Source organism: Aulonocara stuartgranti, assembly GCF_965226115.1.
Source record: "Aulonocara stuartgranti genome assembly, chromosome: 18".
Lineage (NCBI taxonomy): Eukaryota > Metazoa > Chordata > Actinopteri > Cichliformes > Cichlidae > Aulonocara > Aulonocara stuartgranti.
The window spans coordinates 5,951,144-5,973,145 of NC_138954.1; the positions used below are offsets into that span (position 1 = coordinate 5,951,144).

At 42.2% G+C, this 22,002-nt stretch overlaps 2 protein-coding genes across 17 annotated transcripts in view; one reads left to right on the forward strand and one right to left on the reverse strand.

Moving 5' to 3' along the window:
• LOC309694488 (disco-interacting protein 2 homolog C) overlaps positions 1–10,327 on the forward strand; it is a 204,441-nt gene extending 194,114 nt beyond the window's left edge. For 10 of the 14 annotated variants that reach the window (XM_082514602.1, XM_082514607.1, XM_082514611.1 and 7 more), the window contains 7 exons: positions 1,577–1,606; positions 3,844–3,905; positions 5,384–5,441; positions 5,531–5,605; positions 6,398–6,572; positions 6,937–7,060; positions 7,428–10,327. In XM_082514602.1, the coding sequence (XP_082370728.1) occupies positions 1,577–1,606; positions 3,844–3,905; positions 5,384–5,441; positions 5,531–5,605; positions 6,398–6,572; positions 6,937–7,060; positions 7,428–7,680 (777 nt within the window). In that variant the 3' untranslated portion in view covers positions 7,681–10,327. The remainder of the gene's footprint in view (positions 1–1,576; positions 1,607–3,843; positions 3,906–5,383; positions 5,442–5,530; positions 5,606–6,397; positions 6,573–6,936; positions 7,061–7,427) is intronic. The other 4 variants (XM_082514603.1, XM_082514601.1, XM_082514605.1 and 1 more) reach the window with 1 other exon arrangement.
• A 2,855-nt stretch (positions 10,328–13,182) lies between these two features.
• The window catches only part of zmynd11 (zinc finger, MYND-type containing 11), a 33,275-nt gene continuing 24,455 nt past the window's right edge, over positions 13,183–22,002 (reverse strand). For all 3 annotated transcript variants that reach the window (XM_082514642.1, XM_082514644.1, XM_082514643.1), the window contains 7 exons: positions 21,779–21,856; positions 21,434–21,552; positions 20,954–21,242; positions 19,192–19,266; positions 18,263–18,541; positions 17,986–18,171; positions 13,183–17,324 (listed from right to left, as the gene is read on the reverse strand). In XM_082514642.1, coding sequence (XP_082370768.1) covers positions 17,202–17,324; positions 17,986–18,171; positions 18,263–18,541; positions 19,192–19,266; positions 20,954–21,242; positions 21,434–21,552; positions 21,779–21,856 — 1,149 coding nt within the window. In that variant the 3' untranslated portion in view covers positions 13,183–17,201. The remainder of the gene's footprint in view (positions 17,325–17,985; positions 18,172–18,262; positions 18,542–19,191; positions 19,267–20,953; positions 21,243–21,433; positions 21,553–21,778; positions 21,857–22,002) is intronic.

A 22,002-nucleotide genomic window follows, 5' to 3' on the forward strand; every position in this document is an offset into this window, starting at 1 on the left:
GGTTACTAGAGCCTCTTCAGGGTGGTTGCTGTGGTTAGATCCACTGAGCTTGTCCTGTGCTCTTCCAGTATTGCTCTGTCTCATATTATTTCCCTGCTACTGTGTGGAACAGCTGGTTTCTCCTGCCTTCTAACGCTTTCTCTTCAAGCAGAGGCCAAGTTCAGCCTCCAGCAGCGTAGATCAGCTGGTTAGCAGGTATTGTCCGTAGTGCTGCATTGGTAACCTATCCTACTGTAACTCAACGATCACTTGGGGCTTGGTACCCAATCTCGGGGTGGGGGTGATGATATCATCGTAGCATGTTTGTTGTACCCCTTCTGTTGGGTATCAAAGATTCAATTTAACGCCGTCTGCTGGGGTTACTTGTGTAGTAGCGTTCCAACACACGTCTATTGCCCAGTGATACCTTCTTGTTCCAGTAGCCACTTCCTCAGGGTGCCCTGGCTCCTCAACACCTGATCTGAGCCGGTATGACTTACTGCTTCAGGTAGGCTTGGTTAGACATGGGGGGGTCTAGCCCAGGACCCTTACTGGATACGGACGGCCCAGGCGGGAATTCGTAAACTTCAACTTGTGCACCTTATTCTTCTTTTTCCAAAACAGGTCATTCATGTTCATCACAAGTGGATGTAAACAAGCAGATGAGATGAAAAATTATATTTTTACAAAGTGTGATGTCGAGCAGCTCTCACAGCAGTTCTTCTGTGCTCGGTGTTTCTGTTGTTTCTTCGAGGCCTGCTGGGTAAACACCGAGAACAAGTCGAAGATGTTTGATTTCCCCACAAGAAAAGATCACAGATATCCAGCCTTTAACGAGTTTTTAACAGTCAGCAAATCTAGCCGATCTCTGCTGAAGTGCAGTTTTGTTCACAGCTTCGTTTATCACTTGAAGGATTTCTGCAACTCCTGCTCAGCTGAAGCCTGTAAGAGTGTTCGGACCGCAATGCAAGAACGTCTGAATGTGCCGTTTTTGCAGATGCGCGGCGTTCGTCCGGAACAGTCGGAGGGTTGGACACTAAAAAACAAAAAGTCATTCTCTTCACCTGCAGAGCGGTTTTTCATTTCCTGTATGTCTCAGGTTCAGGACCATCCTCCATTTCAAGCTGATCATTGCTTTTACATTTCAGATCTGATTTGCAGCTTTCAGCCACGTCAGGAATTAAATGAATTGTTAGAAAAGTTATTATATTATAACGATTTTACAGACTTAATGGGGAGATATGAAACTCTAATATAATTTAGCCTTTTAATCGTCAGCGAGTTTAATTTGCAGACTCGCACGCTAACACAGTCGTAACACTGAAATCGTCACACGCTAACTTACTGTAAGCTTTAACTTTGTTTGGCAGCTTTAAATGAGCAGATTAACATTTGGCTGAAGACTCTTTTCTGTTCTTACTGCTTGTTTTGGTTTTCTGAGTTTTACCCTTTTGACATTTTTTTCTTACTTCCTTGTTTTGTGCGTAACCCCACCCACATTTCTCATACTTGGTTTTGTCTCCACCTTCCCTCCTTCTTTACTTCCTCTTCTACCCCTTCACTTTCCTCCTCCTCCGCCCCCTCTTTGCTGCTGTAGCCTCACAGGCTGGGAAAACTTGCCGACCAGGTAGGGAACCACCATCAACCTTCCCCGCCCAACAGCAATAACCGCCACCATCACCACCCCACTGCCTGCCAGCACACCTCTCATCAGATGGCTTTAGATCTAAGTTTAAGAGACGCTTGGCTGGGTCTCACGGCACTTAGTCAATATCAGGGACACTGGAGCAGCTTTACTCTGTGGATTTCGCCCAATCTGTAGATGTGTTACTCACAGCTGACACGTCTCCAGTCAGATGAATTATAAATACAGATTATTGACATCTGTTCTGTTCCCAGCAACAAAAAGAACAAACAGCAGAACATTTGCAATAAAATCCATCTTAGAATAGCTCAAATAAAGCAGCATAGCCACTCTGCTATAACCCACAAATTTGTGAACTAGACCTTTAGTTGGGCTGGAGAGGAGCCCCAGACAACAGTGACTCATCGATCACAAGCTAGCCGCGCCCTGCTTTAACTAGGCCATAATTTATAAAATGCTACACCAAAGAAAGGTAGTGATTAAGACCAAAGACTCATTAGGAGACCGTCTTCCAGTGTAATCAGCGCCCCTCGTCTCTATCTGGAGCCACCCGCTCCCGCTTTCACTTCTCTTCTTCCGTCTATGATTCTGCTCTGATTTGCATGTATGGCTCGATTTTTTTTCATCATAGAAACATGCAAGCAAATCTTCCTTTATATGGAAAAAGCATAGAGGCTGTAGCCATAAAACTACTGCATATAAATAACATAAGACTGAGTAAAGAGACAGATGTAAGGCAAGTGGCATTATAAAACAATTAAGGAAAGGAACCACCAAACAATAGGCTAGTAAAAAATTATCAGATCTATAAGATTATTAAGACTGTAAAGTAGATGGTCATGAGAATTTGCATAATTAAGATTAAGGAACTGACCTCCCAGCCCATTGTTCCTTCAGTGGGCTGGTTTCAGTCATTATGCAAATGTACTGTTTATAAGATTGAAACCTGCAGTCAGCTGAGACTGAAGAAGTCACCTGTACGAGTGACGAAACGTTTCTCCCACAAAACGCTACGTCCAGCTGATCAGAATCCGCTTTTGGAGATTGACTTTCCTGGATGATTGAGAATGCATCAAGACGTTTCCACTGCTATCAACAAGCTCGTTAGCCGCAGCAGCTCAGTGCTGCAGCTAACTCCCAGAAATCACGAATACGTGACAGTGCAAGGATACATGTGCATGTGCCTCTCTGTGGTGTGAGTCCAGCACCAAAGGATGTTTGCTCTGCCTGTTCCAATCAAATTTCCCTTTGCCAATAAATCACTGAATACTCTTGAAGCGGTCACTGCCTGAAGTCTCTTCAGAGAGGGCGTTTGCATTTTTGCACTGTGGGTGTGTGGGCGTAAGACTCCCAGGATGCCGCTGTGTGTCCGGTGGTGGGTTTTTAATCCTGGATTAATGGAGGGATGGATGGAGGAGAAGAGAGGTCGGAGAGGGGGATCCTTAATCTCGTCCTTTTTCTCTGTCTTAATTTTTCTTCAGTGATTTCACTCATTCAGAGTACAGTAGTCGGCACAAAGAGATCTGACTGAATGCATGTATTGTGCAACCTCTGTGTACTTTAGAAACAGTGAATTTGTCCTGGGTGGGTCGTCACGCGGGTATAATTGCAGCTACTAATCACTTTCCCCTTCTTTACTTTATCGTTTGCATGTCAATCAGGTAGAATCTGACTTTGCAGAAAGTTTGTTGATGTGCATTTATTTTTGAAATTGTTTGACTTTCCTTCTACAATCACTGCTGTTGCTCCCACATTGATCGTTTCACACGGTTGTAAATGCTGTAGATCAGGGGTGGGGAAGTCCAGGCCTTGAGTGCTGGTGTGCTGCAGGTTTTAGATCTCACCCTGGGTCAACACACCTCAATCAAATGATTAGTTTGTTCCCAGGCTTCTGGAGAACTTGTTGAGGAGGTAATTTAGCCAATTAAATCAGCTGTGTTGGATTAAGGAAACAACTAAAACCTGCAGGACACCGGCTCTTGTTGCCTGGAGTTCCCCACCCCTGCTGTAGAGGGTCGGGTTCCCACCTTCCCACCCAAAACATTTACGTCCCTCCTTCAGTGGAGGTAAAGCTTTTCTTTATGACCACACAGCATCCACTGCAGTCTGCTAGGAGTCGATAAGCTGTAGCAATTTTTTGCATAAAAAGCCTTTTTTGAATAAAAAGGACGTTTTGTGAGTCTGTGGTGTTCACACTTTCTCTCGCTGGTGTTTCTCAGGGCACCTCAGGACCTGACCCCACAACTGTTTATGTTGATATGAGGGCGCTGCGACATGACAGGTAAGTGTCCTTGCTGCTTTGTTAGAAGCTTAACAGATACTTTTGCAGAAAGATGTTCGGTGTCTGAAACCTCTTAACGACTGCTTTGGTCACCAGTAATTTGCATGAAAGATGCCAACTGCTCTCCAAGCAGTAGTGAAACTGAGAAGCGTGACGCAGACTGGAAATGGAGACACATTCAGAGTGTGTTTCAGCATTAATTAAAAAAATACATTGTCAGATGGTTCAACAAACACAAAATATTTTCTTCCAGGTATTTTATGGCTCACGTTTCTTCAGGCCGATGGATTTTCGTGCTCGGCTGGAGTCGGCAACACCAGCCTTGTGTATTTTTTAGATGTTGTTTTCATGCACTGAATCGGTTTTCCGTCGACTCTCACGCGGACACAGTCTATTCTGTGCTGTAAAGTCTTCAGCCGGTGTCCTGCGGGATTTCAGCGGCGCCGCAGCGCTCTGCCGGACGGCTTCGCTCGTGAAGTTTGTGAATGAGAGAACACGACTCGGCGAGCGCTCTCAGAATAAATAAAGTGCTCAGCAAAGATTGTTATTGTAATGTGAGGCTTATTCTCTGCAGCTCAGAAGCATCGCTGCAGGCTGACGGTAAAAAAGTCTGAATATAATGAGAAGCTGGAAGTTTCTCTGAGACAATATGACATGCACACTGTCACCCTCACAGCCTCTCCACAGTGTGAGAGGGGTGAACTTTAAAACCCATCAAACCCAGTCTGAGTCACATTTCCTGCTGGGTAACTCCGCCATTTGTTTTGCCAGACTGCTGCTTGTCAGTGAGACAGCTCTGACTCTTAATGAACCAGCCAGGGCTCAACATCAGTGTCAGATTTCAGAGGAGAAACGCCGTCAGTTTTCCAGCTGGTGGAGATGGACAAACACATCCGAGATAACAAGCGAGACTCTGACTTATTCAAACATCTCTGACGAGAAGGGCCTGCGGGATTAAAGGAACAACGGCGAAACGACCAGCAAGAAACCGGCACAAACTGAAAAATGCATTAATTTGAACTCGTCAGGAGCTTGTTACTCATCCCTGAAGCTCCCCAGACGCAGTTTCCTGCTCCCTGATGCAGCCCGTCATTACGGTGCTCAGCCTGTGTCTGCTGATTTCCACACAGAAAAGTCGCAGCACACGAAGCAGCAGGGCCGTGCAATCCCGCTGTGTATAAATATAACTGTCAGTGTGCATGATTACATGTAATCACTGCTGATTTAAGCTGGCCCGAGTCTACCACAGGCTCTCCGTGTTTGCAGTCTGACAAACCACTCGTCCTGGTTTATTTTTAGTTTTACTGTTTCAGCTTTTTCCCACAATTCTGTTTTTGTTTTTTTACATCACATCAACATTAGCCGTTAGCGGTCAACAGTCAGAGTTAAGATCCTGTCCAGAATCCTGATTATGGGATGTTGATTAGAGATAATACGCAGCCGACTAACAGAAACGTCCCCGTTTGTCTGCTCTGCAGGGTCAGACTCGTAGAGCGGGGATCGCCACACAGCCTGCCACTGATGGAGTCTGGGAAGGTCAGTTTTATCTAAATTTAACGTTTATTAACTTTTTCAAAGAAGCTGTTTTTGGTCTTTGCTCGATCTGCGTCTCTCTCTTTGAGCAGATCCTGCCGGGGGTCAGAATCATCATCGCCAACCCAGAGACCAAGGGACCAATGGGAGAGTCACATCTGGGAGAGGTTTGTCTGAGCTTTAATGGTCTTCTCTATAAACAGATATTTGTACGTGAAAATAAAAAGGCTTCTGGTTTTCGGACTTTGGTCCAAGCTCCTTTGACCAATCGTGTTTGAGCATCAAAGTCCTCGAAGTTTTTCCATTCTGGGGGTTATTTTGAATTATCTGTTTAATTGAACAGAGACTCAACTTTCATATCTGCATCCATAAAAAGATATAAGTGCATGAAGCAGGACCCAGATAGCCTTTATGCACCTGCTGAGGTCAGCAGAGTAAGTGATCATTAACCTGAAATATTTACTTTTTTTTTTTTAAACTCATTGAATTTGATCAATTAAACCTAATATTTACCAATTTCAGTAGAAAAGGTGCGCCTGATATTCTCACTAAAATGTTTTTTTAAAAGGTTTCCTTTGGTAGATGGTGGAAAACAGGAATATTTCTGTCATTTAACAGTTTATCTATTACTTAATTTCTTTGGTTTAGCATGAATGGCCATTGGGTGGGGGTCTTTATCAGTAAAAAGCTGTACATGTGAAAAAAAACCCCAAACAGTTAAAAGCTCAAAATGTACCCCCTCCTGTGCATTTTCCATTGGGCCAGATTGGAGTCCTTGCAGGGCTGATTCTGGCCCCCGGGCCTTATCTTTGTTTTCTCCTGGAAGCTCTGCAAGTGGAAATGACAAGAATCTGGGACATGAAGTGAAAACATGGATGTTTGTCCACATCTGTTTGACGTTTATAGAGGAAATAATCCCTTGACGATTATTTTCTGCTGTATTATTTGTGCGTTTGCAGATCTGGGTGCACAGTGGCCACAACGCCAGCGGTTACTTCACCGTCTACGGGGACGAGGCGCTGCAGTCCGACCATTTCAACTCCAGGCTCAGCTTTGGAGACACGCAGACCGTCTGGGCTCGGACCGGATACCTGGGCTTCCTGCGCAGGACGGAGCTCACCGACGCCAGCGGAGGTCAGGGCGGGCCGTTCGTCGAACACGGTCGACGTGGTTAATGGGGCTGCGGCTGACCTTTAATGATCTCGCACAACAACAAGGAATAAACGATTAAACGGCTTCAGCGCTGATTTTAAGTGCTGCCGGCTCCTCCTGATTGGCTCTTTCTCTCTGCTGAGATCAAGTCTGATATTTAAAACACTCAAATGTTTATTTCCAGCTCATAACAGTCAGATATTCAGACATCTGCAGAAAACGCTGAGTTTACTTCGTGACTTTAATCTGTGCAGGAAGACCGTTCACGTTAAAAGCTTTGATAACTCGTACATTAATCTAAAAGCGCAGCATGGTGGCTTGAAAGGAAATCTGTTCGTGTCCACAGAGCGCCACGATGCCCTGTACGTGGTCGGTGCTTTGGAGGAAGCCATGGAACTCAGAGGGATGCGTTACCACCCCATCGACATCGAGACCTCCGTCATCAGGACGCACAAGAGCATCACAGAGTGGTGAGCATCAGCCAATTATGACATTACAGTGTCTTTATGAAAAAATAAAAAATTGTGTTCAGCTCTCGCCACGCCTTTACATACGATATGTTACTCGATGTGGTTTCTTGACATTTTTTCACCAACTTTAACCTTTGACGCTAACAATCAAGGTCAAATGCTTTGCCAGCCTAGGTACTCATGTCCCCCGAGGCCTAGCACATTGTCTTGAAGTTTGAAGAATAAAGTTATTCCAGGTTTTCACATTTGTTTTGCCTCGATCGAGCTTTTATTAGAATCTGCTGTCACACCAAATTTGAACGTGATATCTTAAAAACTGTGGATGAGAGCTGCCAACACTTCAAGTTTTCGTCATGTGTGTCCGCAGCGCGGTGTTCACGTGGACCAACCTGCTGGTGGTGGTGGTGGAGCTGGACGGTTCGGAGCAGGAGGCCCTGGACTTGGTCCCCCTCGTCACCAACGTGGTGCTGGAGGAGCACTACCTGATCGTGGGCGTGGTGGTGGTGGTGGACATCGGCGTCATCCCCATCAACTCCAGAGGGGAGAAGCAGAGGATGCACCTGCGGGACGGCTTCCTGGCCGACCAGCTGGACCCAATCTATGTGGCCTACAACATGTAGCGCCCCCTGGTGGCTGAAGAATTATTGAGGAAGATGCAAAGACAATTCTGCTCCAGAGACCGAAGGAAGGAAAAGCGGAGCCGAGGCAGAGTTTCCGGCACGAGGGGGAGGAGGTGGTCGACTTTTTTGCCCTGAATTTTGGTGCTTACTCCCAGGCTGCGTAACCGCTGCAAACTAGCTCCCAGAATCCAGCGCTGGCATCTAGATTGCATTCAGGTCATGCTCAGTCTGAGAGGAAGTGCGGTCCCCGGGTCGTGCCGACTGTTTACCGAAAAGTGGAAAACTCGCAGCAGTAGAGGACAATCGTTAGGAAAGATCCCGGCTTTTAAAGTGCGTGTGGCTCACTCTCTATTTTCATGTTATTTGCTTTCCTTAGGCTATTTTTTTGAAAAGGATATTTACACACAAAGAGAAAAAAACCCTAAACGATATCGACCATTACAAAGTGCGACATGTGTTTTGATACGAGGGCGGGGTCTGAGGGGAGCGCGTCGCAGCCGCCCCCCGGTTTTACGATGAGGTACGTTTCTTTCGTATTTTTCTTGTTTTGTTTGGAATCGTTATTTTCTGAAGCCCCATCTCAGCTAAAGTCGGCGTGCTAATTTTCATATACTAACAGCTGCAGCCTTCAACTCAGTTTATTTTTCCGTACAAACTAACGGCTTCGACCGAAGCTAAACACAAATTCATATCATGTAAGTATGTACAAACAGAAACTGATTTAATTTATTTTGTTTCTCTGTTAGAAGTATATGACGAGACATTCGAGAATGTTTTGCTCTTGAATATTTGCTAATATTACGAAAAAGAAAAAAGCATTGTATTATCTTGAGTGAAACAAACTCACATCAAGCCTATTATTGAAAATAGAAATATATGATTATAGATTATATTGAAGATGAGCGTAAGGACTAATCCCAGACAAAAGCAGAAGGATGAGGGGCCGTGCGTCTGCACGTTGGTCTGAAATGTGTCGGTCAAATGGAAATTATGAAAGCGATGCTCCGAGTTTTATTCCAGCTTTCGTGTGAAGAGTTCTGATCCTGTCCTGGGAATAAACAGAAACGTTGTTTTTATGCTCTTAAATATTAAAACAAATCCCTAAAAGTTCCCAAAAGTTATTTTTTATAGTCGGCTCTTTTTCTAATAACAGAGGATGAAAGTAAAACTTTGCCAGAAATGTAAAGAATCAGAAGTTTAGGTGCTATTGAATGTTGCTCTGTTTGAATTTGCCTTTATTTTAGATTTCCATCTATTATTGGGGCAACTTTTCCAGCTCAGTCACGGGGATAATTATTTGCCTACAAGGGGGATGGAGAGCATTGAGTGTCAGGGCTGTTACAGTGAAGTTCATCGCAGTAACCAGGATATCTGTAGCTAATGTGAGCATTTTAGATTAATAGTAAATAATGGAAAATTCATCTACAACTTTGTTTTGTTGACTTTTTAATCATTTTAAAAGCCTAAATGTCTCGTACGGTCTCTCAGTCAAAGTAAAGTTGTAAATTTTAGATCCTGACAAATTTATCACGTTTGCCAATTTATCAGTAGGAGCGTTTTAGATATACTGATCCATGAAAAGAAGAGCTGGGAGAAATGCCCTCCATACATATGGATGAGTCAGCTGATCCGGGCTGGAGAATAGTGAAATCTGTTTGTTAAATCCTCAAATATCAGTATCGCTCTCAAGAATTACAAAGACATGATTTCCTTCAGACAGACCATGAGAGTGGGAAAGTGGTTTGATAGCAGGGATTAAGAGGCGGGGATTGAAAAGTAAATTATGATATGATAGTGGCACATTACGTTGCTGTTAACAGTAACAATAAAGTGTGTGGCATCACGTCCCCCTCGTTTATAAGCATCAGCAGGAGAATGAAGACTGATTCAAAGTATTTCACTAAAAATATCGATATTTGGCACTAGTATCAGCATGTTGCTGTGTTTACATTTTAGCCCCCTTCAGTTTGGAACTACAGATCTCGTGACTAATGCAGTCCAATAATTTATAACAAACGTCTTTTGAAAATGCATCATCTGAGTCAGGAGATTCGTTGCCATCTAGTGGCGACTAGAGGAAATTACAACAGGCTTGTTTTTGGTGTGGTTGGCGCCTTTGGGTCAGAACTCTTCACGCGTCACGTTTCTCTGGGAACAAACAGGTTTACTGATCTTTAAAATGTTAAGAAGTAGGAACATCTGTCGCTTTTCAAACTCTCACAGCTGGACCGAAACGTTCCTTCAGACAGACCGTCAGCAGCGCTCGTTGGACTCGTTTTATCACCCCAAAGTGGCAGTTGTAAATATCAAAGTGGGAAGTCCTTCATATTTTTACACGGACTGATCAATCAGGACTCATACAGTGATGTCACAACAGGAAGAAAGGTGTTTTTGCCAGAGACCCTTTAACTCGTTAGAGCTGCGGGGAGGTCGGAGCAGGAGGGCCTTCTTCATCGTCTTTGGCGGAGAATGTTCTAGTTTCAATGCCAGGATTTTTTTTAAGTAAAAAAAGCACTTTCTTCAGAGTTTGTTTTTCTTTCTTTTATCGGCAAAATGTATGTCCCTTTTTTTAAGGTTTAAAAATGTCTTATTTGAGTTGACATAAAATCTTTCAGTTAAATAAACATTTCAACAATTTTGACAAGAATTCGATGTTTGTCTTATTTACTGTTCTGCAACATTGTTGCTGTATGCATCACACACGGTGATTCCTGAGTTTTAAAATGTTGCTGATTGAAAACTTTCATGAATATTCCACATTCTTAATTACATCTGAGAAGCTATACAACATGAAACTATAGTATTGTGCAAAAGTCGCGCAGGTCGCTCTGTATTTTGGAGACAAACATGTTTAATTCTTTAAAGTGGCCTTGAGCTACAGTTCTCCCGGCAACACAACTTTGCAAAGAGCCTTTGTCTTTTGGGCAGTTTTACTAGCAGCTTGTTGCTAAAACACTGTTCCCTCCTCTATCCATGAAAAACGCCAACCATCCGGTTGTTCAGTCTGACGTCACTAGCCGTGTCTGGGCCTAAACTCCGCTGCAGGTCCATATATCAAACGATCACTATGGCATTACTGAGAGTTGAAAAACTGTCTAAAGTCTTTCATCTTTAATAAAATGATCAGCGTTCTGCTCTACCAGGTGTAACAATTGAGTTTAACATCCAGGCATCCATGAAAACGGAATTTATGACATTTAACGGAGTTAGAAGTTAGAAGCTAGCGAGCTAACTCCCTGCTATCTAAATACAATATAGCATGTCCTAACTGCGGGGTTTTGGAAACAAATTAAAACGTACAGCTCTGTTATCACTTCCAACATAAATGAAGACAGAAAGCTAAACAGCAGTGACGTTTGTAGGGTTACTGAAGTTTGGCTAGCTGGTATTTAATGATGTGCTACGTGACCGCTAGCGACACAGCTATGTTAGCATAATATAAACAAGCTAACTTTTTTTCCACTCGATAAAAGTGATAAAACGTGAGTGTTCTCGGTGGTCAGGAACAAATGTAATCACATGGCAGGATGCTGTAAAAGGACCAAACTTCAGCCAGGAGAACAACTGAGATAATCCATCCACAATACGAGGTTAGTCATTCATATACTGCTGCATGGGCTGGGCTGTAGTTACATCCTAAGGTTTTAAAAACTGATCTTAAATAAATGATTAGCGGTAATAAAAGCCGAGGGAGGTCAACAGTGATCACTGACTGAGATTAAATAGAAGAAAATACATAACATTAAACATGTTAACAACACAAAAGCCATATTAAACGCAGACTACTTTAGGCCCGGAAGTAGGATTCGTCACGTCATCACTTAACAATCGGATAGCGGTTGGGGTGGCTGTGGCTCAGGTGGTGGAGCAGATCCAGTGTTGCTAACTCCTCAGTAAGGAAAATCGCTATTGGCTGTCTTAAAAGTCGCTAGAAGTCACTAAATGACGTCACCGCCTAATTTGCATAATTGGTCATGCTAATGTAATTGTAACCTATGTTGTTGGAGAGAGAAATAACATCGTGGAAGAGAGAGTGAGTAAAAAACGTCTTAAACGAATTTAAAATTTATTTAGAACTACAAATTAAATTTCTTTTAGCAATTATTATTTTTTTAATGTCACAATTCCAACCCTGTTCCTTTATCCGGGCCTGGACTGGCAAAAGTGACCCGAGATTGGCACTCTGGTGGAGTTACTTTGTGTGTTTATAAGTAGTTTTAAACCTTGTGATCCACAAAACAGCATAACAGTAAAAGAAGAACTGACTGCGTTACAGTCAGTGCGGAGCAGCGGCTTTGCTCATAAGCGATTCATTTGCAGTCTGGAAGCATGGGTGAACATCTCCTGCCCTGATAGCAGCTGGGGGAGGACTATCCTCCGCCCGTGAGCGCTTTGGCACGGGTGAGGTGCCCACGGCAGCACCGCTGCTTGTTGAGAGTGAAAGCGATACGCGCTTTCACGTCAAAAAGTCGTCATAAGTCTCCAGTAACACCAGAAAAAGTAGCCAGATTTGTTGCTAGTCGCTTTTTAGAAAAACTGAAAACTTGCTAAATATAGCGACAAAGTCTCTAAGTTGGCAACACTGAGCAGATCAGCTACTGATTGGAAGGTTGGAGGAGCCAGGAATCGAACTACCACTCTGCATGCCAAATATCCTAGGGCAAGAGACTAACCCCAAATTGCCCTCCGATGCGTTCATCGGAGTGTGAATGCTTATTAGTTCCACTACATCACGATGGAACAATGAATCCAAACGTGAAAGTTTGGTTCGAATCACCGTCAGGACAAAAGGTACAACAGTATCTGTAAAACAGGAGACTCTGTTGTGAATTTTTGCTGCTTCAGCCCGCGGTGTTCGAGATCTCGTCAATAAGAACACAAATTTTATAGTCAGACTTTTGTCCACCAAGCACGACCATCGGGTTATTTTCACGATGACAGTGATCCCAAACACTTTTCCAGTGCAGTAAAATCATGTCTGGATAGCAAAGCAAAGGTAATGATGACGAATAAAGGTGGTCATACAAAATACGTGTTCAAACAAAGACTTCCAAGTTCGTTAGAATCGTACAAAACTCTTTTAGCTGTTTTGCATTTTCATTTCAATAAACCACTGCAACCAAACCAAAAGCAAAATCTAAAATGAGCGGTGGGCCAAGGGGTTTGCAAAGTGCTGCACATTTGCCGTTCTGTGCACTGCTGCTATCTAAACTCTTAATACTGATCACCTAAATATTACTGACGTGGGAATTATATCACTTATATCATTCTTACCTTTAATGTCTTGATGTTGGTTTTTCCTTCAGCCACATTTGGAAATCTGAGTTTAAAGAAACAGTCATTTTTAAATAGGAACCATTTACAGTTAATCAGCATCATACAGAGTAACTTACTGGTAAACAAGTAAACAATATTAAACTAAAGTAAAAATGCATTTCTTAGATACAACCTGCATTATGAAATGCATCATATCCTCAAAAGAAACCAAAACAGACTCTGGAGAACTTGTTGATACATTTATTTCCTCCATGTTAGCACATAGAATATATTTATATACATATTGCTAGCTAAAGTGTCAAAGAAAAAGGGAGAAAACAAAAGAGCATAGAAAATGTTAAGCCACGAGTAAAAGTTTACATATGGACAGAACAACATGAAGTGAGAACAAAGAAACCTTTACACTGATTTTATTCCTGCTAAAAGTACTTAAAGTACAAAGAGGATCCATGTAGTACACAGTATGTACCAAAATATCCCGAAATAAGAACAGTGAAAAGGCAAATATGATTGGACAATTTGATCGATTCACTCTTATTCAAGCTGAAAACAGCATCGAGAGAGGGGGGATATAAATCATTGTCATATTGCGTTACTCTGAAGGAGTGCAATCACGCCTTTTCTTTTGTTTACGTGAGGGGAAGAAACCGAACGAGGAGCTGGAGGTACACCTTTACTCATGCAGTTCAAAAAGCAGAAATGCAAACTGGAATGGCATCAAAGCTTTACACGTGGCCAGAAAAAGAAAGGTTTAACATAAAAAAAAAATCACGTCGAAAGCTTCATGGCTGGATGGACAAATATAAAAACAATAAGAAAAAAAAAAAATCAAAGCTGCAGCCTCGCAGGTCACGTGTAACACAAACCCCGCCTCCGGTTTGGAAAAGGTCGGCTTTAAAAAGAGATGCTGAAATGTTGAGACACACTGAAGAAGCTTAAAAGAACAATAACTAAATCTCTCTCTCTCTCACACACTCACACACACACACCTGATATGATTGTAAAAAACTACAACTAACAGTCATCCGCAGGGGGAAAAATCATTTACAATGTACAAATAAGATGACGGAGGGGACAGAAGGATGTTTTATTTACACGTAGTGCACTGAAGATGAGAACTGTGAGCTATGAGAACATGACAGGAGTAACGCACACATCACATCATAAAGGATTTAATGAGTTTTCATGTCTGAGGGACGTTTCAGAGGAACAACCGTTACCGTAAATTCTCTAATAGTGGGCAGCCCAAAAATCACGGGTTAGGTTCATTATCAACAAATTCAGTAAACGGTAAAATCAACAATGAATGAATCTCATTAGTGAGGCTGTGTCTGTGTGTTACACACTTTCAATCTGTCAGAGCAACTACTGCACAGGGACAACAAATCTTAGTCGTCTCTGGTGACGTGTGATTAATTCACACAAGTCTTAATTGTGTCTCCTGATTAGTAAACAGGACTAATCTGATGGTTAAAAAACAAAAACAAAACCCGAATGCAGTTTCCCCACAAAAAAGTCAAAAAGATCATCGAATAAAAAAATAAATAATTTTTTTTTTTTAAATCATTAAAAGTTATGTTTGAGATTGTTGCTGCAGACATTCGAGATCTTGATTTTATTAATGTCTTTAGCTGTGTTTAGAAACATAAAAGCTACACCAGCCTACCCATCAAACTTCCTGTTAATGAAATGCATTTCCTCCAATTTCACAATAAAAGCTGTTCAAGGTAAAAGTAAGAGCTCATAAAAATGTCGCCCTACATGATAGCATGCAGTGAAGTGTGCAGATCACATAAAGTAAATGTTGATTACCAAATCGGTTTTTGAGGGTTGGTGAATTTTGTTAAAGTGTTTTTGTAATTTTTTAAGTAACAGAAGTAAGAAGTATGTAGTTTATTTAGTATTTGTGTGAACTGGTCAAACAAAACAGGCACTTTATAGTGAAGAGATTATTTTAAGCTCAGTTTTAGTTTGTGTTGTTGCATTTTGTCACAATTACTACATTAAATAAGGATTCTATGACAGTGTTTTTGCACCGCTCAGATGTTTCATAAAGAAGACAAACATCCAGCACAGTAACAAGTTTTAACCACTTTGTTACATCAGAAATCTTCTTCTTTGAAAAAAAAAAATGGGCCCGATTAAGTAAAACCCATTTAACAGAGTCTGTGTGTTCACTGCACATTACCGGACTTGTTAAACTCAATTCAGCTCTATATTTTCTACTAGTGTAGCTTTTCGTGACTCACAGCTGGAAACCCCCACAATTATTTTTTGTCTTTAAAAAAAAAACAAAAAAAAAAAAACAGACAAACAAATGTTACAGAAATGTTCTATTGTTATTTGAAAAAAAATCAAAAGAATAAAGTGTAACAGCCTGATTAGCTGGTGATCATTGGGACAAATATTGCATGTTGCTGTTGGAGAAAGCTGATCTCTTCAAACATTCGACTGCTAAAACACAGCACGTAGTGCATACAAGGATGGAGGCTTCGTTCACAGCCAACAGCACTGAAACTACAGGGCTGCCCACCATGTGAGAATTCACAGCGTCTTATTTTTCATATGTTAAAGGAAAAAGGCAACTTGGGGTAAAGCAAGTTTCTCTCATCTTTCATAACTGAAGAAACAGTCAAACAAAAAACAAACAAACAAAAAAAAAAATCCATTAAAAACTGGCAATTTTATTGCCCCATCAAAAGAATTCAAATAAAAGTGATTCTAAGCACCGTAATTAGACATCAACACTCAACACTGAGCACAGGGGGAGGAAAAGAAAAAGTTCGATCATTCATATTTGCATATTTTTTATATTGGTCCATCCATTATCACTTCTTTATGGAGACCAGACGTCTGGTCGTTTTTTCCTGCTTGTTTTCCCTTAATGAATGAAAAAAAACTATGAAACTATCTACATGCATGTGGCCTCACTGGGTGAGAGGATGAGAAGAAGAAACGGGCACCGACCACCAACTACAGCATACGCAGTGAAAGAGTCTCATAGCTAGTCACTTCAGATTAAAGGGGGGAAAAAAGATGATGAGGAATCTCGAGTGTACGTCACTAGAAAAATGACACTGATGACGCTCCGGAAAATATACATCTTTTTTTTTTTTTTCCTTTTTAAATACACTGCAGGAGGGCGAAGAGAGGAGAGGAGTCGCCGCCAGATGTTCTCAGGTAGGTTCATCAAAAGGTGCGACTTTTTTTTGGCAATATTACAAGCATTTGGGTTGTTAAGAAAATGAAATGTGCAAACAAAAAAACTAAAAAGAACCAACAACAAACCACCCAACAACAAAACTGTCAAATCATGTAACCTCTCTAAGATCCAGCTCAGGAAAGATTGCTGTACATCCCCTCGGCTTCAGTACAAACTCAAAACTTCCTGGTTTCATCCAACTCATAAAAAAAAACACAGTCTAGTCCCCCCAAAAAAAGAAACCAAAAATGTGCATAATTACAATAAAAATCTCTCATGGAAGATTTTTTTTTTTTGGTCGGCATCTTTTAAAGCCGACTTTTTGACCCTGTTCCCAATAAGTGACTTTAGGACAATAAAATTTTCGATAAAAATGGTAAAAGGTGCTATCCACCGCAATCGATTCGTGAAAAGAATAAATTGCATTAAAGTCAGCGAGCCTTTTAATCCACAATTTAATGTTTTTTTGTTGTTTTTTTCCTTTTTAAAACCGGTTTTCTGTATGAAAGCGGAGTCAGTCTGATGCTGCGATGGTGCTTACGGTACCTTTTTTTTTTTTTAATGTTCTGTAGGATCGACGGCGTGCGCTTTGCTGCATTTACAGTAAGAAAAAGGTTTCTTTTAAAAAGTCAGGTAATAAAATGTATTCAGTTAATGCTCACCTGTTCCTACACACTTAAATAACACATTCTCCAACACAAAATTAGCACTTCAGTAAAAAAAAGAAAAGAAAAAAAAAAGAAGAGGGAAAAAACAAGGTCATAACTCGTTCGAGTCATGCTGTTGAACAAACTGTTCACTGTTCAGAAAAAATAAAAGCGTAGAAAGTAAAATCAATACAATGGGTACATTAAATAATAGAAACAAAACCGCTCCGCACGCACAAAAAACCATCGGGTCCACAAAGTTTTCAGGAAGGCAAGTCGAGAAGCAGGAGGGAGAAGAGTGTTTGTGTTTGTTGTAGACACTGACTGACAGGAGGAGGCGAGGACAGAGCCAATGGCGTGCTGTGTAAGGTCGGGTAGGGGTGGGGCTTGTTCATTCATCTCTTCCTGCGGCAGGTTCGTTTGTGGTCGGCGTGCCAGTGCTCCTGCTGACATTTGATGGAGCAGTACGAGGTGTTCCAGCAGCAGTGGTACATGGCCTCCTCCTCGCAGTTATAACACTGCAGGCACAGGAAACAGCCAAAGGTAAACAAAAACAGGTAAACAAGACCTCAGCTGCTTTTTTCTATTAGTGCCTACTCTGTTCTTCCGTTACAATTTAGTACCTCCTAATGTGGTCATTGTCATAGCAACACGACTTGATATGTGGCTCGAACGCAAAGGTGGACGTCGAGGTGAGAATATACCCGCTGCTCTGTCTGAATTTTCGTCAGATTCTGCGAACATGGCGTCATTTTTTGTAGCCTTTTCCCTCGTAGCTGGTTTTCAAAAATGGCGGTTTAGAGAACCAGACGCTCGCATGTCTGCTTGAGTGACGCTGCTGACCAGCCAATCGGTGGCATGCAGGCTGACGCCGTCACATTTCAGTACCTGCTCAGACAGCGGCGAACTGAGCGGCTCCGAGTAGGTACTAATGGAAAAGGAGCTATAATAATAATAATAATAATAAAACATATATAATACACTGGTTCCAGGTTTTTTCTTGTGATGACCTTAAATCTGCGTTTTAAATCACTGACACTGGGATTTCTTTGGGTTGTGAAAATCATCTTGGACAAAAAAAAAATTGGAAGATTGTGTTTGTGCGTTTTTATAACTAATAAAAGAAGAAATCTTCTTTATATTCAGGCACACTTTAAGCTCTCGGTTAACTGAACTCACCCACTGCTTCTTCTTGGTCTGGGAGATGAGCTGTTTGTGTTGAGCCACCAGCTTCTTCACCTCCTCCACCAGCTCCTCTTTGCACTTCTCCTTCACCTGCTTACATTTCCTCTCCATCTCCGCCTGAGCTCCAGCCACCGCCTTACTCACCGCCTGGCGTTTCTCCTCCTCCATCTCTGCACGGAGCTGTAGAGAACACGCACACTTAGGTTTGGAACTGGTCCAAAGTGCTCTCCATCATTAGAAGACAAACCCGAGTCGTTTCATACAAACGCACCTTCTCCAGAGCTTCTCTGACGACCCTCTCCGTCTCCCTCTTGTTGTCGGCCTTCATCATCTCCTTCACGTCGTTGAAGACCTTGGTGTACTTCTCGTGGCACATGTTCTGACAGGCACCATCGCTGTTGGTCTGCGTGCCGCGATGCAGCGTGCGCGGCGACCCCCCGTTGGCCTTCTTGGTCTGCGTGGACACCGACAGCTTTTCTGGCTGCTGCGGTGCCGACGACACCGGGATCTCCTGGCTGGAGCTGACGGCCTCCATCTCCGGCTCCGGGTCCTAAGGGAAAGGATGTGATGTCTCTTAGAAGAAGTGACAGCAGGATGCTTCTGTGCCAGCTGTCACACAGATTCCTCCATCTTGGCCTGCAGCTGGTTACAGTAGTTCCTGCTCAGCTATAAGCCACTCTAACCAGAAAACATGAGAGCTGAGAGCTTGCAGCTCCAATCCAGGACAGACAAAATCTGAAGTATCAGTATCAACCTGGATTTCTCTTTGAGAAAAAAAATTAATGCATTTAAAAAAAATGTATTCCTCAAAAATAACTTCAAGCAATTTGAGCACAAACCCTGTCTGTCTGCAAATGTTTGTTCCAACCACCGAGGAGCTTTTGCATTCTTGATTTAGAAATTTCCACCCACTCGTTGCTGCGGATCGCTTCAAGCGATGCTGAAGTGGTTCATGCTGGATTTCAAAGTCTGCTTTTGATCACTGCCCTGAAGAACCCACTCATTTCTTTTACTTCACTTTCCTGCACAACATTTGCACCCACAGCTTGCTGGGATTTAGTGAGATGTCATGTGTCCCCTCTACATAACCCCAAATCAGAATATTTCCACCCTCATGCTCATGCCATGTACTTAGCATATAGCATCAGGTTATAAATCAGTTTGCAGCCAAAGAACACAAAATATATAACAGCTGCTTACACTGACTTCTTCTTTGGGCTCAACCGTGTGACTCCGACGGCTTTTCTTCGCCTTGGGCTCCTGGCTGCCTTTGAGCTGGGGGGAAAAACAGAAAGGGTCAATAATCAGTGAGTACGCTGGCGTCCCAGCAGGCTTTCTTAAATGATGACAGAAAAGATGGAAACAAAGGATATTAAAGAAAGTAGTTTAAAAATAACCTTTAAAGGCTGGTAAAGACCGTTTTAAACAGTTCACAGATTATCATCATGTCTAAATCAGTACTCACAATTAGACTAATTTAAGGAACTCGGGATCTAATAAGGAATTTCTCATAAAACAAAACAAAAATCTACCAAAACAAAGTCAATAAAATTTTTATAGCTGCTTTTTAAGTGTATAATTCATGTATTAACCGATTTAAGCATTACAGTTACTGCTCCATAGAAAATATCTGATTCAAGTTTGTTTCCATGTGTCCTTAATAGTTGTGTCAGTATGATTTATGTTTTATTAGCCTCATAATTTAAGGATTTGCATCCAAAGGAACTCTGAAAATTACAAAACCCTCAGCCAACAATGTAGCAGTTCAGCCACCAGAGGGCACTGTTTGTTTTATTTTAGTCTAATCTACCCGAGTTGGGTTTATTTTAGTGCCAAGTTGTGTTAAAGTTTTATTGTGTTTGTTTCCGTAACTAAACTTTTTTTATTTAATGCAACAGCTTTTGGTTTGGTAAGTTTACGATCAAACTACCTGTCGCTTCGGTGTGTTTAAGCGTTTTAGGACGAGTTTGAGGCGTGTGGTTGCTCTAAATATAAAAGGTGCTATAGAAGAGAAACCCTCACAGGAAGTGTAAACACGACTCAAGGTCAAGTTGTGAATGTTTGCATCTTTGGGTACTGTGTAGAAACTTATTAGCCCTTTGTGACGAGTTAGTTTATATCCTAATCAGGTCTAAGCTTTTTCCTGTTATGTACTTGTTATTTTTAAAGAAAGCATGTCCTCATATGGGCCAGTGCATTTATTTTACAGCAACACAGTATAAAGTCACTACTGACTCTATACTAGTACGCAGAGCTGTGAGGAACTTAGTTTGTTCTTTTGAACTACTACATTGTTGCAGAAACATTGTAAACTACACTGCACACCCAAACCTCAAACAACTTCATTCACACAAACTGGAACATTACCGGGTCAACTGTCATAGTTTTCACATGATGAAAACTGGAAACAAAAAGGGACAAAGCATTTATTCCCAGAGGTTCGACTATCCGGTCAAAAATGTTAATGCTGCTCTTTTCATCCAGGGAAACTGAGAACCTTCCAGGCCTTCATGTCAGCTTCAAAACTGGCTTTTGTACTTTTAAAAAAACAAACAAAAAAAAACCCTCATTAAGTTTTAAGGAGGGCTTTGAAACAGAGACAGCATTAAAAAGCTATTTTTGAAAGTAAGACACAACAAAAAGATTTGTTTCCGGGTGTACAACTGATACTGGGCCCATCCAGGGTGTACTGGAGAGGTGAATGTCTCAGCATGTCACTGGAAAAGCTCAGTAGACAGCTGGAGAGAGGGAGGTCAGGCCATCTCTTCTTTCTCTGCTGCCGCAACAACCCCGAAGAAAATGAACAGAGGTTTTTGAAAGCGCAGGAAGTATGCAGACGTGGAAGACTAACGGAAATCAAAACCCCATGAAGACATTCTCTTGGCCGTCTTTGGCCTCCAACATCTTATCCTGTAATTCACAAAGTAGAAAAGGGGATTAAAAGCGTGATGGCTCCACTTACATGGCGGACCTGCTCATTGCTGGTGGAGGAGATGCTGGACTCTGCTTCGTCCGTCCGCTCCATCCTGTCCGTCCTCACGCTGCCCTCCTCCTGCTGCTGCTGCCGCTGACTCTGTTGGTGTGGCGGGCTGCCGTCCTCCATCTTCGTTTTCCAGAAGCGTCCTTCCTTCAGGAAGCTCTGGTACACCTCCAGCTCTTCACACGCTTTTTTCCAACCATTGCTGCGCTTCACCTGCAGCTGCTGCACGCTCACCTTGATGTCCTGGATGTTCTCTGAGGGGATCCACGCTCTGCAGGCCAACAAAGAAGAACAACCATTACGATTGACAGGTTTCAAGCTCTATTCAACTTCAGTTTAGTGTTGAGAAATGATTTTAAAAGTAATTTAAAGTAAGAATCTGGTGTAAAACAGTCACGGCATGCGGCGCTGTCTGAAAACAATCAGAGGAGTCATGCTGTGCTTTGTTATAGTTGTGCTAACCTCTGGTGTTGATGTCCAAAGAAGCGTACGTCCACCTGGTTGTCCTCTCTCTGCAGGACTTTGGCTGGCCAGTAGCCAAAACCTTTCATCTTGGCCCAAACCAAGTCATGGCTGGGGCTCTGCCACGCAACACAGAGAAAACTTATCAGGAACAAGATGCAACAGACGTGATCAGCTCATTTACAGAGATCGTTCTGTAAATGCAACAGACATTCAGCGCACAGTAAAGCTGCATTTCTCAGCTGCCGTCAGCACAAATATTTGCACGAATAAAGATCATTTTTCTGCTGCTAAAAAGAATAAAGTGGAAATTTAGCCTGTTGAAGCCACTTTGTTTATACTCACACAGGGATAACAGAACCAGTTGTCGGGCCGGGCGTTCGACAGGTAGAAACAGTTCTTGCATAGCAACAACTCATTCAACTGGAAGACAGAGAGAGTGGGAGGAAAGAGAAAGGAGTGCTCATTGTCCCAAAAAACACATCTCAACTTGTCACTAATTAAAGTTAATGAAAGGAGCTGCGCGATGAACTCCAAACTGGAGTGTAAGAGGAAACGATAAAAAGACG